This window comes from Ailuropoda melanoleuca, chromosome 9 (assembly GCF_002007445.2).
Source record: "Ailuropoda melanoleuca isolate Jingjing chromosome 9, ASM200744v2, whole genome shotgun sequence".
Classification (NCBI taxonomy): Eukaryota; Metazoa; Chordata; class Mammalia; order Carnivora; family Ursidae; genus Ailuropoda; species Ailuropoda melanoleuca.
Window position 1 is genome coordinate 60457639 of NC_048226.1, and position 22320 is coordinate 60479958.

General features: G+C 37.2%; 1 protein-coding gene across 5 annotated transcripts in view; it reads left to right on the top strand.

The window, feature by feature from the left end:
- The window catches only part of SLC26A7 (solute carrier family 26 member 7), a 175213-nt gene extending 152921 nt beyond the window's left edge, over positions 1-22292 (top strand). For all 5 annotated transcript variants that reach the window (XM_034668291.1, XM_034668293.1, XM_019796849.2 and 2 more), the window contains exons 15-19: positions 2545-2593; positions 13210-13310; positions 18004-18058; positions 18142-18245; positions 19266-22292. In XM_034668291.1, coding sequence (XP_034524182.1) covers positions 2545-2593; positions 13210-13310; positions 18004-18058; positions 18142-18245; positions 19266-19301 — 345 coding nt within the window. In that variant the 3' untranslated portion in view covers positions 19302-22292. The remainder of the gene's footprint in view (positions 1-2544; positions 2594-13209; positions 13311-18003; positions 18059-18141; positions 18246-19265) is intronic.
- The last annotated feature ends 28 nt before the right edge of the window (positions 22293-22320 follow it).

Consider the following 22320-nt stretch of genomic DNA (forward strand, 5'->3'; position numbering starts at 1 on the left):
TGGGACTTGGGAACTTGAATCTAATAATCAAGGAGTGTTCATGAATCTAGGTTATTGGTACATAATGACATCCAAAGGGATTCTTTAACTCAAAACTCTATGGTGGTGAGAAAGGAATTCTTGAGAGTATGTTTTGCTATAATGAGAATAATGCAAATATTGTGTGTATTTACAGACTGTGAGTTTTAAAGGATACACTAAGGATTCATATGGTAATCTGGAAGCTCTTCTGTCTGAGGAATCAGAGATAAACCTTTATTCAGAATGATTGAGCAGTGTGGATGCTCTTTGGGACATCTCCTATTATTCTTACCATACGCTGTCTGTCTGGGGTATCTACTTCTTGTTCTAAGGCCCCTGCTTGTTCCAATTTCAGTTTTAGAGTAACAAGTCTGCATCAGTTAACATCTACTGCAGCTTTACCTCCTTTCAGTGCACTTTGTACAGTGGTCCACAGTTCGATCTTAAACTGGGGTGCTCTGCTGGGGTCTTGGTCTTCTCTCCCAGCTGTATTTTCAACAGATGGCAGTGATGGAAGGGCATTTAAAACACCCTAGGGCAAGAAGAATCATACTGTATTCAAAACGCAAACTGTTAAAGGATTTCCTGCTTTGTTGTACTGTGACAATCTATTTCCTACGTGTCATCGTTAAATATCTTTCTGAATGTAGAAGCTTATGGTGATCTCAGGGTGCTAGTGTTGAGTGGATGCATGTTCATTATTACGTAGGTTATGTACAGAGAGATACTCAGATAACAATCACCGTTTTGTGACCTCACTTTGCAAAGGAAGTTTCAGTCTGCTGTTTATCCAAAATTTTCTTTTGCTCAGACCAGGTATTTTTTTTAAATAGATTTTATTTTTTGGAACAGTTTTAGACATACAAAAAAATGGAAAAGTGTTAGTACAGAGAGTTCCTATACGCCCTGCACAATTCAGTTTTTGCTGTTATTAGCATTTTGGGTTAGTGTGACATATTTGTTACAATCAATGAACCTATATCGATACATTGTCGTTAAATAAACTTCATGCTTTATTCAGTGTCCTTTTTCTGTTCCAGGATTCCATCCAGGATATCACATTATGTTTGGTCTCCTTAGACTCTGCTTCACTGTGACAATGTCCCAGACTCTTCTTTTTTGTTGACCTTGACAGCTTTGAGTAGTATTGGTCAGGTGTTTTGTAGAATATCCTTCTCTTGGGATTTAGAGTGGTAAGATCAGGGTGTAGCAGCCCACACGTAAAGAGTGTGGAGTTATGCTTCACCTCCTTGAGGGTGGAGTATCTACATAAATTATTGAAAATTCTTTTGCCCAGATTTCAGACAAGATTAAAAATAAGAGGAGGGAAAAGGAACTCACATGCATTGAATGTCTCTCAAGGACTAGTCCCTTTAATTAGGCCAACTTAATCATCACCAGCCCCATGATATAAGTGGTATTACCTGACTGCTACAAAAAAGGAAGATTAACACTTAGAAATGTAAAATTACCTGGTGGAAATACAGCTGATAACTGTCAGACCCAGAATTAAAGTATATAAGCTGCAAACTGGGTGTCAAGAAGAGAAAATAGACGTTCTCTAGTCAGACTTGAAGATGAAACTGATGTGATGTCTCAGAGAAGTGGTATAATGTGGTGTTTGGGGGCATGAGGTTTGAATGAAAAAACATGAGCTTGGGTTTGAGCCGAGGTTCGTACTAGCTTTGTGACTTCTGTCAAGTTATTCAACCTTTCCAATCTTTAGCTCCCTCTTATGAAAAATGAGATTAGTAACTTCATAGGATTTTTCTGAGGATCAAATAATTAATATAGAGTCCTTAGTATGTAGCAAGTAGTCAGAAATATCAATTACTCTCATCATCATCATCAACATTTGAGAGGTAGATAGCATGTGATCTCATTAGAGGCATCAATTATTGTCAATGTCAAAGAACTTTGATTGTAGGATACAGGTTATTTTCACTTTCCAGCATTTCCATAAATCGGGACTGTTTCTCAGGCATTTCCATGGAACTGCAGATGAACAGTTCACCTCCATGTAATATGAAATACATGGTCAGTGGCTCTCTCTCAGAGAATGTGCTGTGGATGAGGTTAATTTCTGATTGGATACACTACATGAAAACAGATGCAAATGTTTAATTCCTGATCAAAAGTCAAAACAAACTAGGTCTTGCAGAAAATGTTCTAAACAAGATAGTCTGACTTGGTAATGTACGTTATTTACTGAGCTAATAAATACTTCGAACATATTGTATGGCGCACTGGGTGTTGTACGCAAACAATGAATCATGGAAAACTACCTCAAAAACTAACATAGTGTAATAAAATTAAATAAATAAATAAATAAATAAATACTTAGAACCAATGGTCATTTTATTATTTCAATGTGTTGTATTTATCATTCTAAAAAATACTAGTGAAAAATAATATTTCGAGCCTAATTTTTTATATTTATGGAGAAAAGAAAGATGTGCTGTTTTCAGGGACAGAAGTGAATTGTTATAATGTTATTCTTCTTTATATTCATTTTCATTTCAGTGTGAACAAAACACGTTGCTCAATTCGCTATCCAATGGCAACTGCAATGGTGAGTTAGTGTAAAAAAAACCTCTAAGTGTCCTGACTTGAATATAGACCAGAGGATAAGTCTTCTTCCCTTCTCCTGCCATTCTGCCTTCCTGTACTGTCCTCCTCATCTTTGTTCTCTCTGCTCCATCTCCTCTCCCTTCCCTTCTGCCCTTCTCCCCACTCCTCTTATTTCTACTTCTCTCTTCCTCCTCTGTCTTCTCTCTCCTCTCTCACTCCTTCTCCTCTCCCTTCCTCTTTTCCTCCTTCCCTTTGTCTTCCTCCTCTTTTTATCTTACCTCATGCTCTCTTTTACAAATAAATTTAAGTAAAGGTGCATAGACCTACACAGGATGAAGTGTAAAACTTTATTACAAGATATTAAAAATACTTATAACAAAAAAATACTTGCAACACGTAAGGAAATGGTATTTATAAATAAATGGAAGGAGATTACAATTTCCATTTGATTAGAATACTCAATATTGAAAAGGTATCAGTTTTATTTATGTTGAATTGATTTATAAATATAAATTTAATCCCTATTAAAATTCCAATAGGACATTTTAATGTCAATTGACAAGCTTATTCTAAATTTTGTATAGAAATTCAAAAGACAGAGAATAGGCCAAGACACTCTTGAAATATGTGAACAAGGGGGAGCGAATGTTTTCTTAACTGTCAAGATATAGTATAATGCTCTCATAATCAATGCAGTATAGTATTGGTTCCAAGATAAATGAACAGATAAATAGGACAAAGTAGGGGGCCCAGAAGGGGAGAAAACTCTCACACATATTGGTGTTCGATTTGTGACAAAACTGACACTGCAGAGCAGTGAGGAAAGGACAGTCTTGCTAATATACAATGTTGAGAAAATCGTGTGTCTACAATGAATGAAATAATTCATTGTAATTCACACACCATACCACCAAATCAGTACCAGGTGAATCGAAATCCTGAGTGGTAAACAAAATATAAATTTAGAAGAAGATGTAGGAGAAAATGCACAAGAAATGCAAAGCATTAAGCATAAAGACAGTGATCATTAAATTTTACTTGATCATTATTAAGAGTTTTTGTTTAATGAAAGCCACCATATAAAGCATGAGAATATAAGCCAGAGTGGGAGAAGATAGATATAATATATAACATGAAGAAAGGCTGTACTCCTCTACAAATCAAAGAATAAAAAAAGGGAGATGACCCAATAGGAATGGGTAAAAGACATGAGCAGGCATTTTCAAATTTACCAGTAAACATATGAGAATATGCTTAATTATTACAGTAGTTACTGGAGCAATGCAAATTATATATATATATACATATATATATATTATAAAATATGGATTGCTCCAGTAGTGTGTGTGTGTGTGTGTGTGTGTGTGTATAACTGGTAAAGATTTCAAAGTCTGACAATGCCAAAGGTTAGTGAGAATGTAGGACAAGAAATCTCCTACAATGCTGGTGGGGGTGTAAACTGTCAACTACCTTGAAAAACAGTTTGGCAGAATTGTTTAAAGTTAAAGATACACATACCCTATGATCAACAATTCCAGTCCTACTTATGCAACCTGCAGAAATGAGAGTTTGTGTCTAGCGAATTATACAAACAAGAATATTCACAACAGTATTATTTGTAAAACTGTCCAAAGCTGAAAACAACTTATATTTCCAAAAAAGGTAGCAGATATACATATAAATGATGGTATATTATGCCCTTGAGTTTTTATTTGATATATTTATTATTTGATATACTTCTACAATAAAGAAAATTGAAAAAGTCTTATATAAAACATAATAGGGCAAAAAAAAAAGCAAGACAAAAGAAAGCATATTATAAAATTCCAAGTCCACTTACATAAACTTAAAAACAGAAAATTCTGACATACTAATTTTTGTACTTCTAAAGACAATAAAATAGGAATCTGTTAATATTTATGCCTGAAAACATTTACAAGATTGTTCATAGTAGCTTTCTTTATAATTCCCCCAAATCTGGAAACAACTGAAATAGCCATTACCAGTACAATGGATAAAGAACATGTGGAATGTTTATGTAAGAGGATAACATATTATAATACTTATTATACATATTATATAATGTTTATATAAGAGGATAACATATTATAATACTTATTGTATTACTGTATAAAATATATTTTTTATAATAATTTTTTATTATGTTATGTTAGTCACCATACAGTACATCCCAAGTTTATTCTTAATGAATATATCACATATAGAATAAAGTAAATGTTATATAAATACATGAATCAATGGCATTGACCCATATTGACATGGATGTAGCTCAGATGTCATTTTCTGGTCTTCTCTGACTTTTTGTGGCAAATTGACTTTCTCCTGCCTTATCCTGTCAAAGAACGCTTGCATAACACTGGTATAGTACTGATTTAATGATCATTTCTTCAATGTCTTATTCTTCTGCTCACTGGAAACTTTTTAAGGGTGTCCTCACTTCTGCCTCACTAGACCAGGCCCCCTTTTCACAGAGCGGTGACTGATGGGCACCATCACCTTTGCTGGGTCCCTTCTGTCTGGGTCAGTAGTTAACCCTCTTTTACTAGAGCTAGTAGAAAGAATGTTTCTTCCAGTATCCTCCTCCTCTCCCTCTTTTGACAGCCCTGGGTCCTCCCATCTCTCCTTCTTGTTCAGAAACACCATCTTCCTCTCCCCTCCCTGAACTTTAAATGCTAAGGATGTGTTTACTGTTCATGTTCTTGATTTTTTTTCCTCCCATTTAATTACTAAAACCTATAACTCTTGGTTATATTGCCTTTATATTTTCACTTCCTTAACTGAGTCTGTCTTTAATCGTGTGCAAAATGAATTAGTCCTTTTTTTTTTCTGCTATGAGACATTCTTGGTTTTAATCCATGGATAGAAAAATATCCAGTGTCCTATGCTCACTTCAGACAGAACCAGTAGATCAAGGCACTTCCTCCTATAAGCCAGGGTAGCCTGAGAATCTTCTCAGCCCGGAGCTGCAGGAAGCTACTGCAGATGGTGGGTGTTGACATGCAAGGTGAGGTGTAATTGCCACCCTGGTTGCACTCTATTTTGTGATGTAATGACAGATTAATCTTAAATCACCTGTGCTGTAAAATCTGTCTTACGATTCATCACAGTTTCCTTTCTGTAGATCAAGTGCCCCCTCCTCTTCAGCAAAGCCCTTCCTTCTCTTCTTGAACTGCTTTCCCTTTTATTTCACATCATACCAGTCCTCTATCCAAGTCAGATAAGTCAGTTCATGGTCCCTGTATCTAAGTCAGTCATCCCTGGCTCTGAGCCTTTATTTGAATTCTCCCATATAGAACCATCTCCTCGATCTGCCAATCCAAACCTTATACTGTCTTCAAGATTTCATAGAGAAGTAAAGTAAATTGAAGGACACACTGCTTGGCAATCCCATTAGGCAGAAAAAGAAGTCAACCAGACCCATGCAGGGGAACATGCTGTCAGCACAGCCCGAAATTCAGTATCTTCAGCTGTGAAATGGAGATCATAGTAATAGAAAAGCAGAGATACCACATGCTTCACTCAGTCACATAATGTCTTAAATGGTTATAGGGTGGTTCTTTTTCCTGCAAATTTTCCTTCTAATTAGATTTTTAAGGCAAGAAATACATTTTGAATTTTCACCACATTATCCTTCATTGTCCAATGAACACTTGGTCAGTGAGTGAAAATTATAATGATAGATGATATTTGTACAGCACTTGACAGTTTTCAAAAGACATTCTTCTTGATAACTCTGAAATAGGTAATAAGTAAATACTATACTTCCATTTTCAAATAGGTGATAGGATACTCTTCATTTTACTGATGAAGAAGATGGGGCCCATAGGGGATGACTAACTTGCTCTGAATCATGCAGTTAGTTAGGAACAGAGGCAGGACTCAGGTCCCTGTTGCAGGCGGGCAGGCATACAGGAAGGGATGCTCAAAGCTGGGACAGCAGAGCCTGGTCTGAAAGCAGTCTGCAGGGAGACAAGCACTGTGAATCCCTCTACTTTGGTCACAAGGCTAAGAAAATGGAGGGAGAGGATGAACTTGAAAGAGATTTCAACATGTCATGAACACAGCTGGCTCTGTTTGGGTATTGGAGGAGGGGAGAGGGCACAACAAACAATGATTCTGAAGCTTTGAACTTCTCACACTGGGATGATGTGGAACATGGGGGGAAGGAAAAGGGAAGATAAGTTTACTTTGGAGGATGGTGAATATAAGATGCTGGGAGGTCATACAAGAGACGTCCAGCGGGTTTGGGGGGAACACCAAAGAGATCTGCAAGTAACTAAATCAAAGGGAGACATAGCTGAGCAAGGGAGTAGGAAACAGAGAAGAGAATAAAAAAATCCACCCCCCCATAATAATTTTCACAGAAGGGGAAGATTTATAGTTGAGCACATGATTGATAATCAAAATATGTGAAACAAGCTATATAAATGATAAGATCACAGTCATCATATTTATCTGAATGAAAACAAAAATTACTCAAATGTGAAGATATCTTCCATTATCACGTGGAGGTTTGTGTCCCCAAGACATTGTAGTCACGTTGTGCCATTCCCAAGAGGCACTCCTGCACATGTCTCTCTTAGGTTTCTGGTTTGCCAGCTGAACCTCCACTTCCTTCTCACCTGCTTAACGTCTGCTTATCCTCCAGATCTCCACTCACGTGTTCTGTTCTTCTCTTCATTCCTGCATTAATTGTTTCATGTCCTGTTCCCTCAGCAAATGTCTCTTGTATTTACTGAACATCTACTAAGTCCTGGGCACCATGACAGGGGCTACGTGTTCAAGGCTGAAGAAAGCAGGCGTGATTTCTGCTATCACAGATCCTAAAACTTGTCTAAAACAAGTTCCCTGCAGTCACCTCCACTCCCCATTCCCCAAACCAGCAACCCAGATATATGGGTTTCCTATTGCTGCTGTAACAAATTACCACAGGCTTAGTGGCTTAAAACAACACACATATATTATCTTTAGAGGACAAAGGCTGAAATGAATCCAACAGGAGAAAATCAAAGTTTTGGCAGCATTATATTCTTCTGGAGGCTCTAGAGGAAAGTCCATTTATTTCCTTGCTCTTCCCAACTTCTAGAAGCCATCTGCATTCTTTGACTCCTGGATGCTTCCTTCTTTAAACCAGCTTCATGGGGGCATCATCAAATTTCTCTTTGACCCCTTCGTCCACCACCTCATCTTCTCTGATTCCCACCCTCCCACCTTCCTGTCATAAGGACCCTTGTGATTACATTGGACCCCCTGGATAATCTAGGATAACATCCCTATGTTAAGGTCCTTAACTTAAATCCACAGAATTCTTTTTGCCATATAACAACCTATTTACGGTCTGGGGATTAAGATGTGGACATCTTTGGGGGCCATTATTCTGTCCCCCACACCAGGTCATTCCTATATCTCCTTAGCACTTTGTGCCTAATTTTTCCAGCCTTCAGAATATTCAAATTACTAGTTCAATCAGTTGATTTGCTAGCTTGGTTGTGGGTCCAATGAGGGCAGAGAACATCATCTCTCTTGTTTACCATTCTACTTGCCTTACTTAGGACAGCACTTAGAGTCCCAACTATGTCCATATTGACTGACTGCTTGAATGAATGAATGAACAAATGAGATGCTTGATAATATGTGCGCATGTTTTCCAAAGAGAATGTTGTTGTTTTTCTACATATTTCATAGTTCCTTGTTTTCTTGAGAAATTAGAGATGTAAATCTGCTTCTCAATAGTTAATTGATATCAACAGAAAATTCCTTCTCCTAAAAAATTATGGGTGACTCACAGACTGTCAAGAACCTTTTGAAGTATATGAAAAGCACTCCTAAATTATGCAACTGTGAATACTTTTTAATTAAAGGAGTTAATGAATATTCTACAGGAAAGAGCTGGTTTCCACAGTCTGGAGTTAATTGCCCACCCACACCTGATGGTTAATTTCTTTCTGAAATGTTGTTTTTTGTAGATAAAGCCCATCATTTACCACATCCCACATGGGTATAGATTAGTTGTCTCCTTTGCACATGCTCCAAGCTTACCTCATTTTGCTTAAGGCAGGATATTAGCTGTGAATTCACTTTACTCTTTTCTACGATGATGTGATTTTTATTGCACTGGTTGATTTACTTAGAAGCTTAGAACACAAGGTTATAGCCATAAAATCAGTACAATGGCAGAACTGAGAGGGTGCTGTGTAAAAGAAAACTTCACTTATTTGTGGAAAGATTTCAGAAGTGTCCACTGTATTTAAATTTTCATTTGAGTGAATTGGTAACTTTACTGCTTAAGATGTCTTTTTTATTTGGAAGAGGCATCATGAATTGCTTCTCTTAAAATAGCTTACTTAAATTGTTATCTACAGCTACATGGCACAATTCTCTTATTTTATTTTGTTTCATTTTGAATGGTCTGAAAATATGCCCTATTTTGATGAAAGAAAAGAGGAAACTGGGTATAAAAATGAAAGACAAAGCAAGCACATTGAGACAATAGAAGGAAAATTTTTGTACTGCAATTGATAAACCCCACACATTTTTATAGTTAACAGCCTATCACCAGTTAAATTATGAAATAACTATAGGAAAATATAGAGAATGACAAGTGCAATTTATAAGTGAAGTAAGTGTGATAGGTTAGGGAAGAAGAAATAATTGTTTCTTAAAGAATTTTCTGTACCTTTTACCACCATTTTCTGGTCATTTAGATCCAATACTCAGTCCCTCTAAATATCTAAATAGATTGTTTTTTCACAGTAGTATTGAGATCAGATTGACAGGTATGTTTCTTGTGAACTAGCTAGTGGCCTCCTGAAGCAGTGAGTTGATAAGAATTCTAAGATCTTTGAACTCAGTGGAAAAAGTACCATGATTGATTAGCCATGTCTGTCTGGCTAAGGAATATGGATGATAGAACTCATGCCATGTAGTAATAGTTATAGATAATAATTTATGTGGCTTCTTTCAGGAAAAGCAATGCATTGACATTTTTTGGACATTTCTCAATACGATTGCTAATATTTTTTCCGATTATAATTACTTTTTTCAAGCCTCTTTGTAGAGAGTACCAATGACAATTAAGTTTTCTAGTAAAGAATGAGTCTTAAAGATCTCAGAAAAATTCATATTTTTTTAATTTTTAATTTTTGGGATTAAATATTAATGATATTTTTTCTATAGAATTTTTTAAACAAAGAATTTAAATTGTAGCTTATTTTGAAATATAAACTATTTTGTAAAAGATATATGGTTTTTGTTAAGAATGGTGCTGTATAAATGGATGGAAAATGGGCTGTCGAAATTCTGATATCAAATTGTGTCATTGTCGTTTTAAGATTTCTTGCTTAAGATGGCAGTGGTTTAAGAAATGTATTTAGTCATCGCTTCTCGGCCTTTTGGCTAAGATCAAGTGAAGAAATGTATTTAGTCAAAGCCATTGGGTTTTTTAAAAATTATTGATTGTATTCCTTATATTTAACAAGAATCTCTACCTTTAAACAGTGATATGCTAGTAAATCTTTAACAAGCAACTCTTGGAACAGGGGGCATGAGGTAAGTTGGTGGAGAAGTACTGATGTGTAGTATTCGCCCATTTCCATGGTGTAAATATTTCTACCATGACTGATTTCAAACTACCAACACGCTGTCCCTAATCATGGAGTTGAGGAGATAGGTACACATTGACATATTGAAGAGATGTCAAAGGAGCTGGTATGAGCTGGCTCCGCCCCACTACAGCCTTTAAAGAAATCACATAATTTTTTTTTTTTTTTGGTCTGGCCAGAGGCTTTTTTTTTTTTTTTTTTNTTAAGATTTTATTTATTTATTTAACAGAGAGAGAGACAGCCAGCGAGAGAGGGAACACAAGCAGGGGGAGTGGGAGAGAAAGAAGCAGGCTCCCAGCGGAAGAGCCCAACGTGGGGCTCGATGCTAGAACTCCAGGATCACGCCCTGAGCAGAAGGCAGACGCTTAACGACTGAGCTACTCAGGCGCCCCACATAAATTTTATTTTCTAAGACAGATGTATTCAAAAGTATCTGCATAGGAACCATTTAAATATTGAATTCCACGGTACATTGCAAACATTAGTCTTACTAAAACTTTTCATATCTAACTTCGTAAGAAATATCTCATCTAGTGTATATGTTTTATATTTGTGTATCTGAATTATCGAACATTTGTAAGAAAGCTTATCTGATAGGGGCACCTGGGTGGCACAGTTGTTAAGCGTCTGCCTTCGGCTCAGGGCGTGATCCCAGCGTTGTGGGATCAAGCCCCACATCAGGCTCCTCCGCTATGAGCCTGCTTCTTCCTCTCCCACTCTCCCTGCTTGTGTTCCCTCTCTCACTGGCTGTCTTTATCTCTGTCAAATAAATAAAAAAAAAAAAAAGAAGAAGCTTTAAAAAAAAAGCTTATCTGATAATTTAATTGTTAGAAGGAAATTTTTATCCTCTGGAAATTCAGTAAAATGTTCGAATTGAATAAAAGTGTGCTTATGAATCTTAAAAAATATTCAAGGAAATACATGTCATGGATCAAATAATGAGCCAAATGTCTTAGCAACTCTTTTAATATTGATCTAGTAATTCTGTCTCTAACTCTAAGCAAAATGAAATAACACTCTATGTACACCAGTTATTATAGTGCCAACATATGCGTGTGTGTGTGTCCATTTATGGGACTAAGAGATAGAAGGAATAAATGTCAATCAACATGCCACTATTTACCTTTGCTTCTGATATGTATTTTTCTTTTTCCTGTGCTCTTACAGGAAATCCCCTGCTATCTCTGATAACAAGCAGGGCACGTTATATCTGAGGATATAAATAAGAGCATTAGTAGAAGTAGGCCCTATGTTTAATTAAGCAAATAGCGAATGATAATGATTACTACTGAGCAGTCCATGGATGAGCTAAGTTATTACTTTCAATTTCGTTTAAAGTTCTAATTTGCTGTTTTAGGCTAATGGAAGCATAGCCTGAACCTACACTTGCTTCTTAGCCCTCCTTTCTATGAGAGAAACAGGAAAATAGAAGGCACCACTGGAGTGCCTGGCACACAGTAGGTCCTCAGTATACGCTGGTTGACTGGGAGAAGGAGGAGTTTGGAATCTCAAACTATCATTAGTGTTCAATTACAGCTGTCCGTATGGAATACTCACAGTGCATCATTTCTACTTTTTTGGAATCATACACACCCTACAAGTCTACTTTTGCACGAAGCCTTGAGTGATCACTCCAGAGACTTCTCCTTGTGAATTCCCATTCGTCTTCATTTATCATGTCATTTATATACCAATGCTATTCTTGGCATTCAAGGATGAGGTCCTCGAAGAAAGGGATAGTATTTGCTTACATTTGTATCACCTGCTACAATGTGGAAACCTTGTAGTTGGAACTAGGGTTGAACAACTATGTTCACAAATATTCCCTGAAGGAGTACCTGCTCTATGGTTATTATTTCAAATAATAAATGTAAATATAGGTCAAAAGGTGAAATTTGGAAGCAAATCCTATACTTGAATACCATTTTTCAAATACATTAAAATTACTTTGTAGTAGTGCTCTTTTTGCTAACAGTTACTGCTATCACTAAATGTTCAATATTTAGTCTATATTTTCCACTTCTTTTTACCTTTAAGCAGCAGTTTTAAAAAATACATAATTTCCCTTACACTTCCCTCTGATGCTGAGAAACAACTATATTCCCACATTTTTGTAGCCATTATAGAGGAAAATCATGGGTATTTTAAATATCTACACTATTCCTGTTAAGAATTTATTTCTTCAGAGAATTTCATAATCATTAATGATTGGAGTTTATGTGACAGATTTTGCCTATTAACAGTGGAGGAATCTTACCTTACATGGTCTGTTCTGAGAGCCATATCACTCCTTAGAGGGACTTCGGACATGGCCTGTCATTGTTTAGAAATAAGTCATTTCACATGAGGGAACTGTGGCCGTGAAGACATCAGTAAATAAGAGGTCATGATCCATGATGTCCTGAGTAAATTTTTCCCCCTTGGGTACATTCAGAGGCAGATTTACTGTGAACCAAATAAAGCTTAGTTTTTAGGGTCTCTCACACAGATCCCTTCCAAGGCCAATAGACAAGCCCCTGCAATGAATCTTTTCCTTAAAATGTGACCCCCAAACTATATAAGCTCAGACACCACAAAGCAGGGCTCTACCTCTGGGCATTCCCATGAAGCAAATGATGTGATTGTGTGGAAAGAGTGCTATTCAGAATGCCTGGAGGCCTCGATTCTAGCCTGTCTTTGGCACAGACTTGCCAGTATTCTTTCAAAACCATTTAAAATGATTGCTGAGTTTCAGTTCGTCTCCCTGTGAAATGAGAGGTAATTAACGCATCCCATCTTCCTCTCTGAGTTATGTCATAACTACCTGAAATCATGTCTGAATAATTAAAAGTTAAAGAGTTCAGAAGTAATCTGTAATTAAGTGAAAAATATAAAAACTGAAGTGTTTGGAATCAGTCTTCTTACACGGGAGGCCCCTGTTACCGTTTCACATTCAACACAGTCAGCTGCAGAAATTTCTAAGAATCTCCCTAACTCGAGTCTGTTTCTCCTGCAGAGGAAGCTTCCCAGCCATGCCCAAATGAGAAGTGCTTTTTAATCCTGGATTGCAGTGGAGTGACTTTTTTTGACTATACTGGAGTCTCCATGCTTGTTGAGGTATTTGCATAGCTTGTGTTTGGACTGATTCTCCCCTTTTCTGTAGTAGCAGGGGTTTTCACCAGCTACTCTCTCAGCCCTGGGGTCTTGACGCCCCTTGTTTCAGTACTCATCTCACCCATTCTCCCCAAAGGACATAGAACGTGACGCTTCCCACTGCCATGGAGCTGTCTTCAGGAGATCCTGTCAAGCTTCTGGTGTGTGTATGTGTGGGGGTGGGGTGGGGGTAGTCATGTCGGGTAGTCAGAGAGAACAGAACACAGGCTTGAGATGTAGTGAGCATAGTGCCTGCTGGCAGTCAGCTCACAGGCTTCTAGCAAGAAAAGTCCCCTCCATGAGAAAGTGGCCCTGATGATGGCAGGATGTTTTCTCTTGCCCTCATGGATGGGTGTAGTCTCACCAGATACCATATCTGACCTCTCAGGCAGTCCCCAGTGCAGGGGCTTTTCTCCATTCTGTCTGATGGTGGTGCTTACTTCTCTACCCCATGATCTTCGTGGTGTCTCCATGGTCCTGGTGTGCAAAAAATAAAACTGCTTATTTCCTTAAAATGAACATGGCTCACGGGACGTTTCCACAGAAAGAAAAACACCTAATTTTTCCAATTCAAGGAAAACTCAGACACTTCTGGAATTTTTTTCCTCCACTTACTTTTTAAAGATTTTATGTATTTATTTGTCAGAGAGAGAGAGAGAGCACGAGCAGGGGGAGTGGCAGGCAGAGGGAGAAGCAAGGAGCTGGGCAAGGAGCCCGATGCAGGACTCGATCCCAGGACGCTGGGATCATGACCTGAGCCAAGGGCAGACGCTTAACTGACTGACCCACCCAGGTGTCCCTTTTTTTTTTTTTTTTTTTTTTTTTTTTTTTTAAAAAACTTTTAAAAGGGGGAAGTTTCCNACCTCCTTTCTTCATTTGTTCTCTCCCTTAGTGTCTCAAATTTGTTGGGCAAGGGTCTTGAGGATGGAGCAACATCTGTTTTTCAACTGTCCTTTGTCCTGCACCAGCTTCTGCTGCATGGAGCTCAGCTTGCCTGTCTCTGGATGTCTGCCCCCCAGGGGTTCTCTACTCTCGCCTCATAGTCTCCCCCATGGGTAGCTTCGTATTCTGCCCAAACTGAAAAATCCTATGAAAATTTCTGGAGCTCTTTCTCTGCTTATCTCTCTCTTTTCCATTTCTCTCCCCCACAGATTTCACCCACCTAATGCTTCCTGAACTCTGCTTCCGTCTGCTCAGCTCAGTGAAGCTCTTGCATTTTACTCAGGCATCCATCACGCTCTGGCCCAGAAGCTGCTTTGTGCAGGAAGCTGAACTCTTAGAGAGCTCGTCTCATCTGTCTTCTTTCTCTCAAGGAATTCAGTCCTGTGCTCCTTCTTCCCACTGTCTGAAAACAGTTGTTGATATATTTTTGTTCGGTTGTCTACTTATTTATGGAGGATGGGAGAGTGTTGTGTTAGTTACTCATTAGGGCAAGATGCAGAAATTGGAAATAGAATTTTAAAGAGTTAAGATCAGTAGTTTCTAGAAACTTTCACATTATGCGCGTTGGTTGTTTTCTGTGCTGTTGCATAACTGTGCCTCTACTCATTTATAAATATAAATTTGAAATGTCCGAACTTCCAAATTCAAGGAAGTGCAAAAGTAAAAACAAAAACAAAAACAAGAAAAAGAAACATAGTGCAAAGGTCAACTTCAGTATCGCTTTCCTATGAAGATAAGGGTAAGAAGATGGGGAAGAGAAACTGCTTAGTGTGTGACACTAGTGGGTGTCATTCCAGTGCTGTCCCACTAGCTGTGAGGCGTGGGGGAAATCATTCACCCTCCTGGATCGCCGTCTGTTTACCTCGTAAAAGCGAGGGGATGATTTTGTTTTAGTAGGAGCTGATATTTAGAAAGCAAATTATGCAAAAACGGTTGAGTTTTAGATATCCTAGACTTAAATCTAGTGGCTATTTTTGGTATGTCATCCCTTTTTTCCATATAATATGCTTTTGTCTTCTTGTTGTTCACTATAAAAACTTTGCACGATTTGGCATAGTTCAACCTGAGTATGTCATGTTTTCTTGCATCCAAATCTGGACTGTAGACAGATAGTTCTTGACTGGAGGGCTCCCTGTGTTCGGCCTTTCTATTTCCTCTGCGTTGCCAGGGTCTTCAGGGGATGTGCAGAAGGAAGGCTCACCTGGGGTGCTCATCGACAATGCACTCTTCAGGGTCCTAGTTTTGGTCCAGGAATCTTTACCACAGGTGATTCTGAGGCAAGTGGTCCAGGATCATATTCTGAGAAACACTAGGATTGTTTCTTTACTGGGAAAGACCAGGATGTACAGCTTTTGTGTAATTGTATTTTAAATTTATTTTGAATTTGCTCAAATGTCCCTCTCTCTAGATACTGCAGATCAGGATTAGAGTTAGTAAATAGGAGGACATGGTTACCTATTCCCACCAAGCTTAGGATCTAAAGTTGAAAATTCAGAGGAATCCAAATAATTCAGGTACTCGGCATGTCGAGAAAGAGGCTTTTTTTGGTTTTTGTTTTTTTCATTCATCTTCACAGTTTTAAAATACTACACAATGGGGTGCCTGGGTGGCTCAGTCATTAAGCATCTGCCTTTGGCTCAGGGTGTGATCCCAGAGTCCTGGGATCTAGCCCCCCATCCGGCTCCCTGCTCCACTGGGAGCCTGCTTCTTCCTCTCCCACTCCCCCTGCTTGTGTTCCTTCTCTTGCTGGCTGTCTCTCTCTCTCTGTCAAATAAATAAATAAATCTTTAAAAAAAAAATAAAATACTACACAATGGAATTATGGGATAAATCAACCGATGCATTTTGTTTTTAGATTAGCAAAAAAGAACATTTGCTCTTGGCCTGATGTTTCCTATCTGTATATAGGACACCAGCAGTTTTGTGTCAATTTGCCCTTTTCAGTTTCCTTGTTACTATTTGGTTTATTTCATCATGGTTACAGTAAATTACGATGTATGTTAAGATCATTGGCTTTAAAGATAGATAAATCCTAATATTAGCCACATAACTAGTTCCATGATGTAGGCTTACATATTTGCTTTTCTGTAAGCTTAAAGTAGACATACCCACTTCATCAAGTGGTGAAGCTTGGACACAACAAAGTTTCTAGAAGTTAGTAAAAACTCAGTAATTCTAGCTTTTATTATTTGTTTTCATTTTGAAAATGTCATTTCTTAAAATGCAAATGTCATTGTGATTAATATTATTGTTTAGTTTCAGCCCCTGAAAGAGGGTCCAGAGTAAAGAACCACAGAGTCTCTTGAGTCATGCTTGTCTTCTTGCTTCCTAACATTCCTGGATTATTTCCTTAGTCACTGTAGTGCTGGGAATATTCCCCCATGAGTTATAGGTTGAAGGAAATGGAATGATTTCTATTTATTCTTCTGCTTAGGACACTGGGAAGGTCAGTGAACTGGAGATTAGGTTTATCAACATCAATAAACCACCTGTAGCGATGTTTTGAGCTTGAGAAAAAGTCGAACACTGACCAGTCACCTTGAATTAATCCTTTTAACTTTATAAAAACAGGAGCCGTGTACCTTGGCAGAGTATCAGTCCGTGTATTGTTCGTTTGTTTGCTTGTTTATTCGTGCTCAGAGTGACACATCTATTATTCTGCAGTTCTTCTAACATATAACTGCTTACTCAGGAACAACATAAGGGAAAAATTTTGAATTTATCGTGCGTACTCTGAGAATGTGTTGTAAATGCTTTCTATATTTTATATGTAAGATCTTTCTCTATTACTTAACCAAATCAGTCCTACGGTTGCTAAAACTTCTCAATTTATTTTCACTGAGTTTCATGGGTTGACTTTTTTCTGGGTGAATTTAAAATCCGAGCCTTCAATAAGTTGTTCCTCCGTGGTGTTTTCTAGGACGTGAATGAGGCAAGACTCTAAAATACACCAAGCACGTTAGTTAGGATCTCTCATCTTGATGGACCTTTAAGAATGGAAGTTGGGGGGCGCCTGGGTGGCACAGCGGTTAAGCGTCTGCCTTCGGCTCAGGGCGTGATCCTGGCGTTGTGGGATCGAGCCCCATATCAGGCTCCTCCGCTATGAGCCTGCTTCTTCCTCTCCCACTCCCCCTGCTTGTGTTCCCTCTCTCGCTGGCTGTCTCTATCTCTGTCAATTAAATAAATAAAATCTTAAAAAAAAAAAAAGAATGGAAGTTGGACAATCAAACTGGGCTTCGATTATTTTAATTCTCAGCTTACCATCCATGGATGGGCTTTGAGAATCCATGAATAGGCACAACTTGTAAAATATTTAAGCAGTAGGTCAACAGTTTTCATCACTTTTATAAATGGATCCTTGACTTCCAGTAAAAGAAGTTTGAGAACAGCTTTCTATCATTCTTACAGGGAAGGAATTGTGGTGTTTTAATTTTCATTAAATGAAGTTTCACTTATTAAACGAGCATATAAGCAGCCAGACTTAGTTGCAGGAAAGGTAAATACCCTGCATTAATCTTGGTTGGCTGAGGCAGTCTTTTAGAAGTTTGCCAGGGTGCTCTCGACTGTGTACCAATACCTCCCTCTGCTGGTGTGATATCGTAAACATTGGCTTTTTGTTGTTTTAACTTAGTAATGCTCTTTTCTTAAGCCCAACTTTTTCTTTCATGCCTGCTCTCCTGAATTAATTACGGGTACACTATTTTCATTCCTCCAGGTTTACAATGACTGTAAGAGCAGGAGTGTGGATGTATCGTTGGCGCATTGCGCAGGTAAGGGAGGACTCTTAGCCAACATTGAACGGGATCCTTCTGCCACTCCAGCAAGCCTTAACATTACTTGTGTTTTCTTGTAGCTTCCTTGATAAAAGCAATGAAGTACTGTGGAAACCCAGACTCAGAGAAACCAGTTTCTTTTGACTCAGTTTCTGCTGCACTAAGTAACATCTATTCAAATAAGGTGAGCCATGCAAGTCAGCATGCAGGAGTTATAAGAAAAATTAGAATGTAGAATCAAGGGCTTTGCATTTTTTTTTGTATTAGCCTATTACCTCACTGGTATTTAAAATTGACTACAATTTTCCCCCTCCCAGAGTCCTCTGCTACAGTAAAGGAATGTTTCCATTCCTTACTTGGATCAGTTATGAACATTGTTTAATAATTTGGGTCTTCTCACAATACCACGGCTTAGAGGATTTGGGGATCACCTATTAAATGCAAACGCTTGCTTGTGAAATAAATGCTTCTTCCAGGATCTACTATCCTGGGAATTTGAATCCACCTCTGTCAAATGCTAACCTTTGTATTAGCCTTACATAGCTTTTTCTGCTCCGATGCCCTTGCCTCTAAGTTTATATTGCCGTCTTTGGAAATATTATTTGCAGAGCCCAGCACTCACATGATATAAAGTGTCACCATTATCCTCCAAATACTGGCTTTAGAGTTCGTCTTAGAGCTGTTCCTAGAGCTTTGATTTCCTGCAATTTTTCTTTGACTTTGGATCGTTTTGCTTTTCCTCATCCTTAGAACAGCATTTGGTGCTTCCCAGAGTCATCCCTATCATATTCAACCAGAACACTATTTACAAAATAATAATAAGAATAATCACACAATAATTATTATTACCATTATTATAATATACCTACGTGTTCCTCATATTGCAGAAATATCCTAAGACTTTACCTATAGTAATTCATTAGACTTGCCACAACCTTATGAGGTAGTATTACTATTTAACCTATTTTTAGAAATGAGGAAACTAAGGCCCACGGAAGTTATACCACTTGTAAGTGGGAGAGCCGGTTTCAGAGTCAGCAGTCTGACCCTGGACTTGGAGCTTTAAACCACCATACTCCCATGCCTCACAGAATGTCTGTCTGCTTCATTTGACTGGACAGCTTGCATCAGTTTCTACTGTCCTTTGATTATAGTACCAGTGTAAGAGTCGAACATGTGCTTATTTCTTCCTCTTCTATTCTAGAATTTGAGCAAACTCAGTGATCACAGTGAAGTCTGAGACCGTTTTGCTGTAGTTCAGCTCTTGCCGTTAGCAACTGCCCTGAAGAGGCCATACTCTGGCGTTTTGCACAACCTGTTTTGTTGTTGAGATCGTACAGAAGACCTCAACTTTAAGGATGATGTGACTTAATAACCATGTAGCCACTGGTCAAGATTCACCAGCAATTTTTCCTAGTCTTTGTTAGTAAGCAGATTTACTTAGTAGGTTATTGTAGAGTTATTTTATAAAAATTGGTATGCATTTAGTTTTAGTGTACTGAAAGGTAAACATGAATTTATTTCCTTTGCCACTGTATTTTGTGTTGTTTTATTTCTGTTTTGTTGTAAGTAAACTTGCAAAACTGAGAAACACTTGGTTGTAAGACATTTAGAACATTTACAAGCCATTTGTAAAAACCCAGGATCATCTGTAACTAATACATAAAGGCAACTTAGCAAATGTGCCATGTTCTCCTCCAAAAAACAAAAGAGCCATCAAACATCAATAAGATTAAATGTTTCTTTATACAGTATGATATGAAACTCACAGAATTCAGTCAAACAAAAACAAATGACAAACTAGAAACCATTGTTCTTCATGTCCTTCCGTGAAAGGAAATCTTCAAGATTATTTTCAAGATAACCTGTGTTCCAGTGAAACCAAGTTCTTGATATTCGTCTGTTTTACTCTGAATATTGGAAATGCTTAGCCCTAAATTCTACATTCCAACTCCATAAAGTCTCTGTTTTTACCTTAGTTTTTGTTGGAGCCAGAGCATACGGAAGTTGCACATTTTAAATTTTGTAACAAATATGATTTTTAGAGGAGAAAATAAGTACCACCAGTAGAATAGCTTTGTGCTATTCTAATATACAATGAACTCTAGTAGTTTGGGACTTCCCTATTTCAGAGAGACAGTCAATATAATATAATGTATTTATCTCTCTATCCATTTAGGTAGATAGATAGGTCTACACAGTATATTTTTCTTTTTCTTTTGCTGGAGTAGAACTTAGATATGTGATTATCTGTAAAACTATCAGTTGGATAATTCACAGGTACCATAGACCAGGGTGACCTGTATAAATTATTATTTTCATGCTTGTACATATATTTTCAATTATGTACAATTACACAGAGTTTCATATTTTTATCAGGCAATTTGATATACTTATGATGAAATCTCATTTTCAAAGATAGGTCTGCTTCAGTTTGAAGGTATTAGAACTGTTCTTGAAATTACCAATGTAACAAAAAGCCACGGACTTTAAAGCCAATATGAAAAGTAGGTTGAAAATAAAACTTAAAGACTGATGATCATTTGGGTATTTTTGTGGGCATCTGTATGAGAATTTGCCTGCCCAATGAAATAATGGTCCCTGGCAAATGTGTGGTGAACATTCATGTGGCCCTTAATTTTCACATTAAGTCATAGGTAGGACAATGTAATAAAATGAAGGGGAATAATAAGGGTTTTCAATCTCATAACTTACCCCCCCCCCTTTTTTAATTTTGGTTGACACAGTGAAAAAGAAAAGTCTTTGTTTTAAAGGAAGGTTCAATCCTTTCATCACTGATTTGGATTGAAATAAGTGAGGACAACTTTCATTCTCATCAAATATTGTTCCAAGAAAAAGTGGAGGTAATAGTTGGAGGTAAAATTTCCTTAAAGAAAGGAATTTCACTCTGTTTTGTCCATTTAAATTATTCCAATGGTGGATGGTGGCAACACTTACCATCTGGAATCCATTGATGTTGGCACATAAAGATAAGTCAAAGAAAGTTAAGAAAAGAAAATATATTTTGCTGTGTATAAATTGATATTTTGTTGTCCAACTTAGTCCAATAGCTAAATTCATGCACTGTGGGCATTTTGCAATTTGTTAGAGATTATGGGCCATGGATGACCTTAAAATCATTATAGTTAATCAGTGTATGCTTTGTTCTATTTTATTGTTAAGGGTGACACAGTATTGTCTGAGCAGGTGTATTTGAATGTGTTTCAGTGTTTAAAGTAGAAGTTTAATAGATAAAATTTTAAAGACAGGAACTTGAGTGTCAAATGTTAATATTATTTTCAAAGTAAAGGAAGACCAAACCACGTGCTAGGTAGAGCTCTTTGTTCTGTCTTCTACGGCATACCAAAGTCACAATGACTGTTACCCTGGAAAAATTCCTTGGAATTAAGTTCTGAGAGTCCAAAGTTGAATATGAGTTTTGTACACACAAGATTCTAAAATACACATATTTATTTCAAAGCAAGCATTAACAAAGGAACTATAATATAGTCTTGATGCTAGAATGTTTCTAGTCATGCTAAATTATTTTTATGAGATCACCTTATTTTTATATATGATAAACTACTTCCATATTACTTATTATGGTAAAATAAAATTAGAAAAAATTAGAACTGACCTATAAGACTGTTAAGGACCTAATAGAGTGACATATATAAATTAAGCACAAAATATGAAACCAGGAAAAGACCATTAACATTACATTTATGCAAATTAAATGCCCTTAAATTTTACCATTTGTCTTTCATTTTAAAGGTTATTTGCCCCCCGATTATATGATTCAAGTGTTATAAGGTCTAGCTTGAACTACTTTGCGGTAATTTATTTGACAGGTCTCTATTCTATAAATGCATAATGTAATGAGGAAAGAGATCTTTCTTTTTTAATGAAAACATTAATGTGTTAATACCCTGTATGGATAATGTTTGACATTTAGTGGTTACCAAAATATATTAGTATGTTGTTGAACATACATATGCCTTAAAAATGCACGTTCTGTATTCTGTGGGATGATGATCTAATTCGATATAGCATATGCTCTTTGGCAGTGAGTTTGTTGCCAGATTTCAAATAGGGAGTTAAGTGATGGCTTCACAATCCAAAGATTTTTAGTTAAAAATCATGTAGTCTAGTATGCCACATTTATTTTTTTATATTTTTCAATGCATTCAATTATCTCTTTTATAATTCTTTGTACTAACTCAGCATGTAACAAGCAATTTATATGGAAATAAATTAAA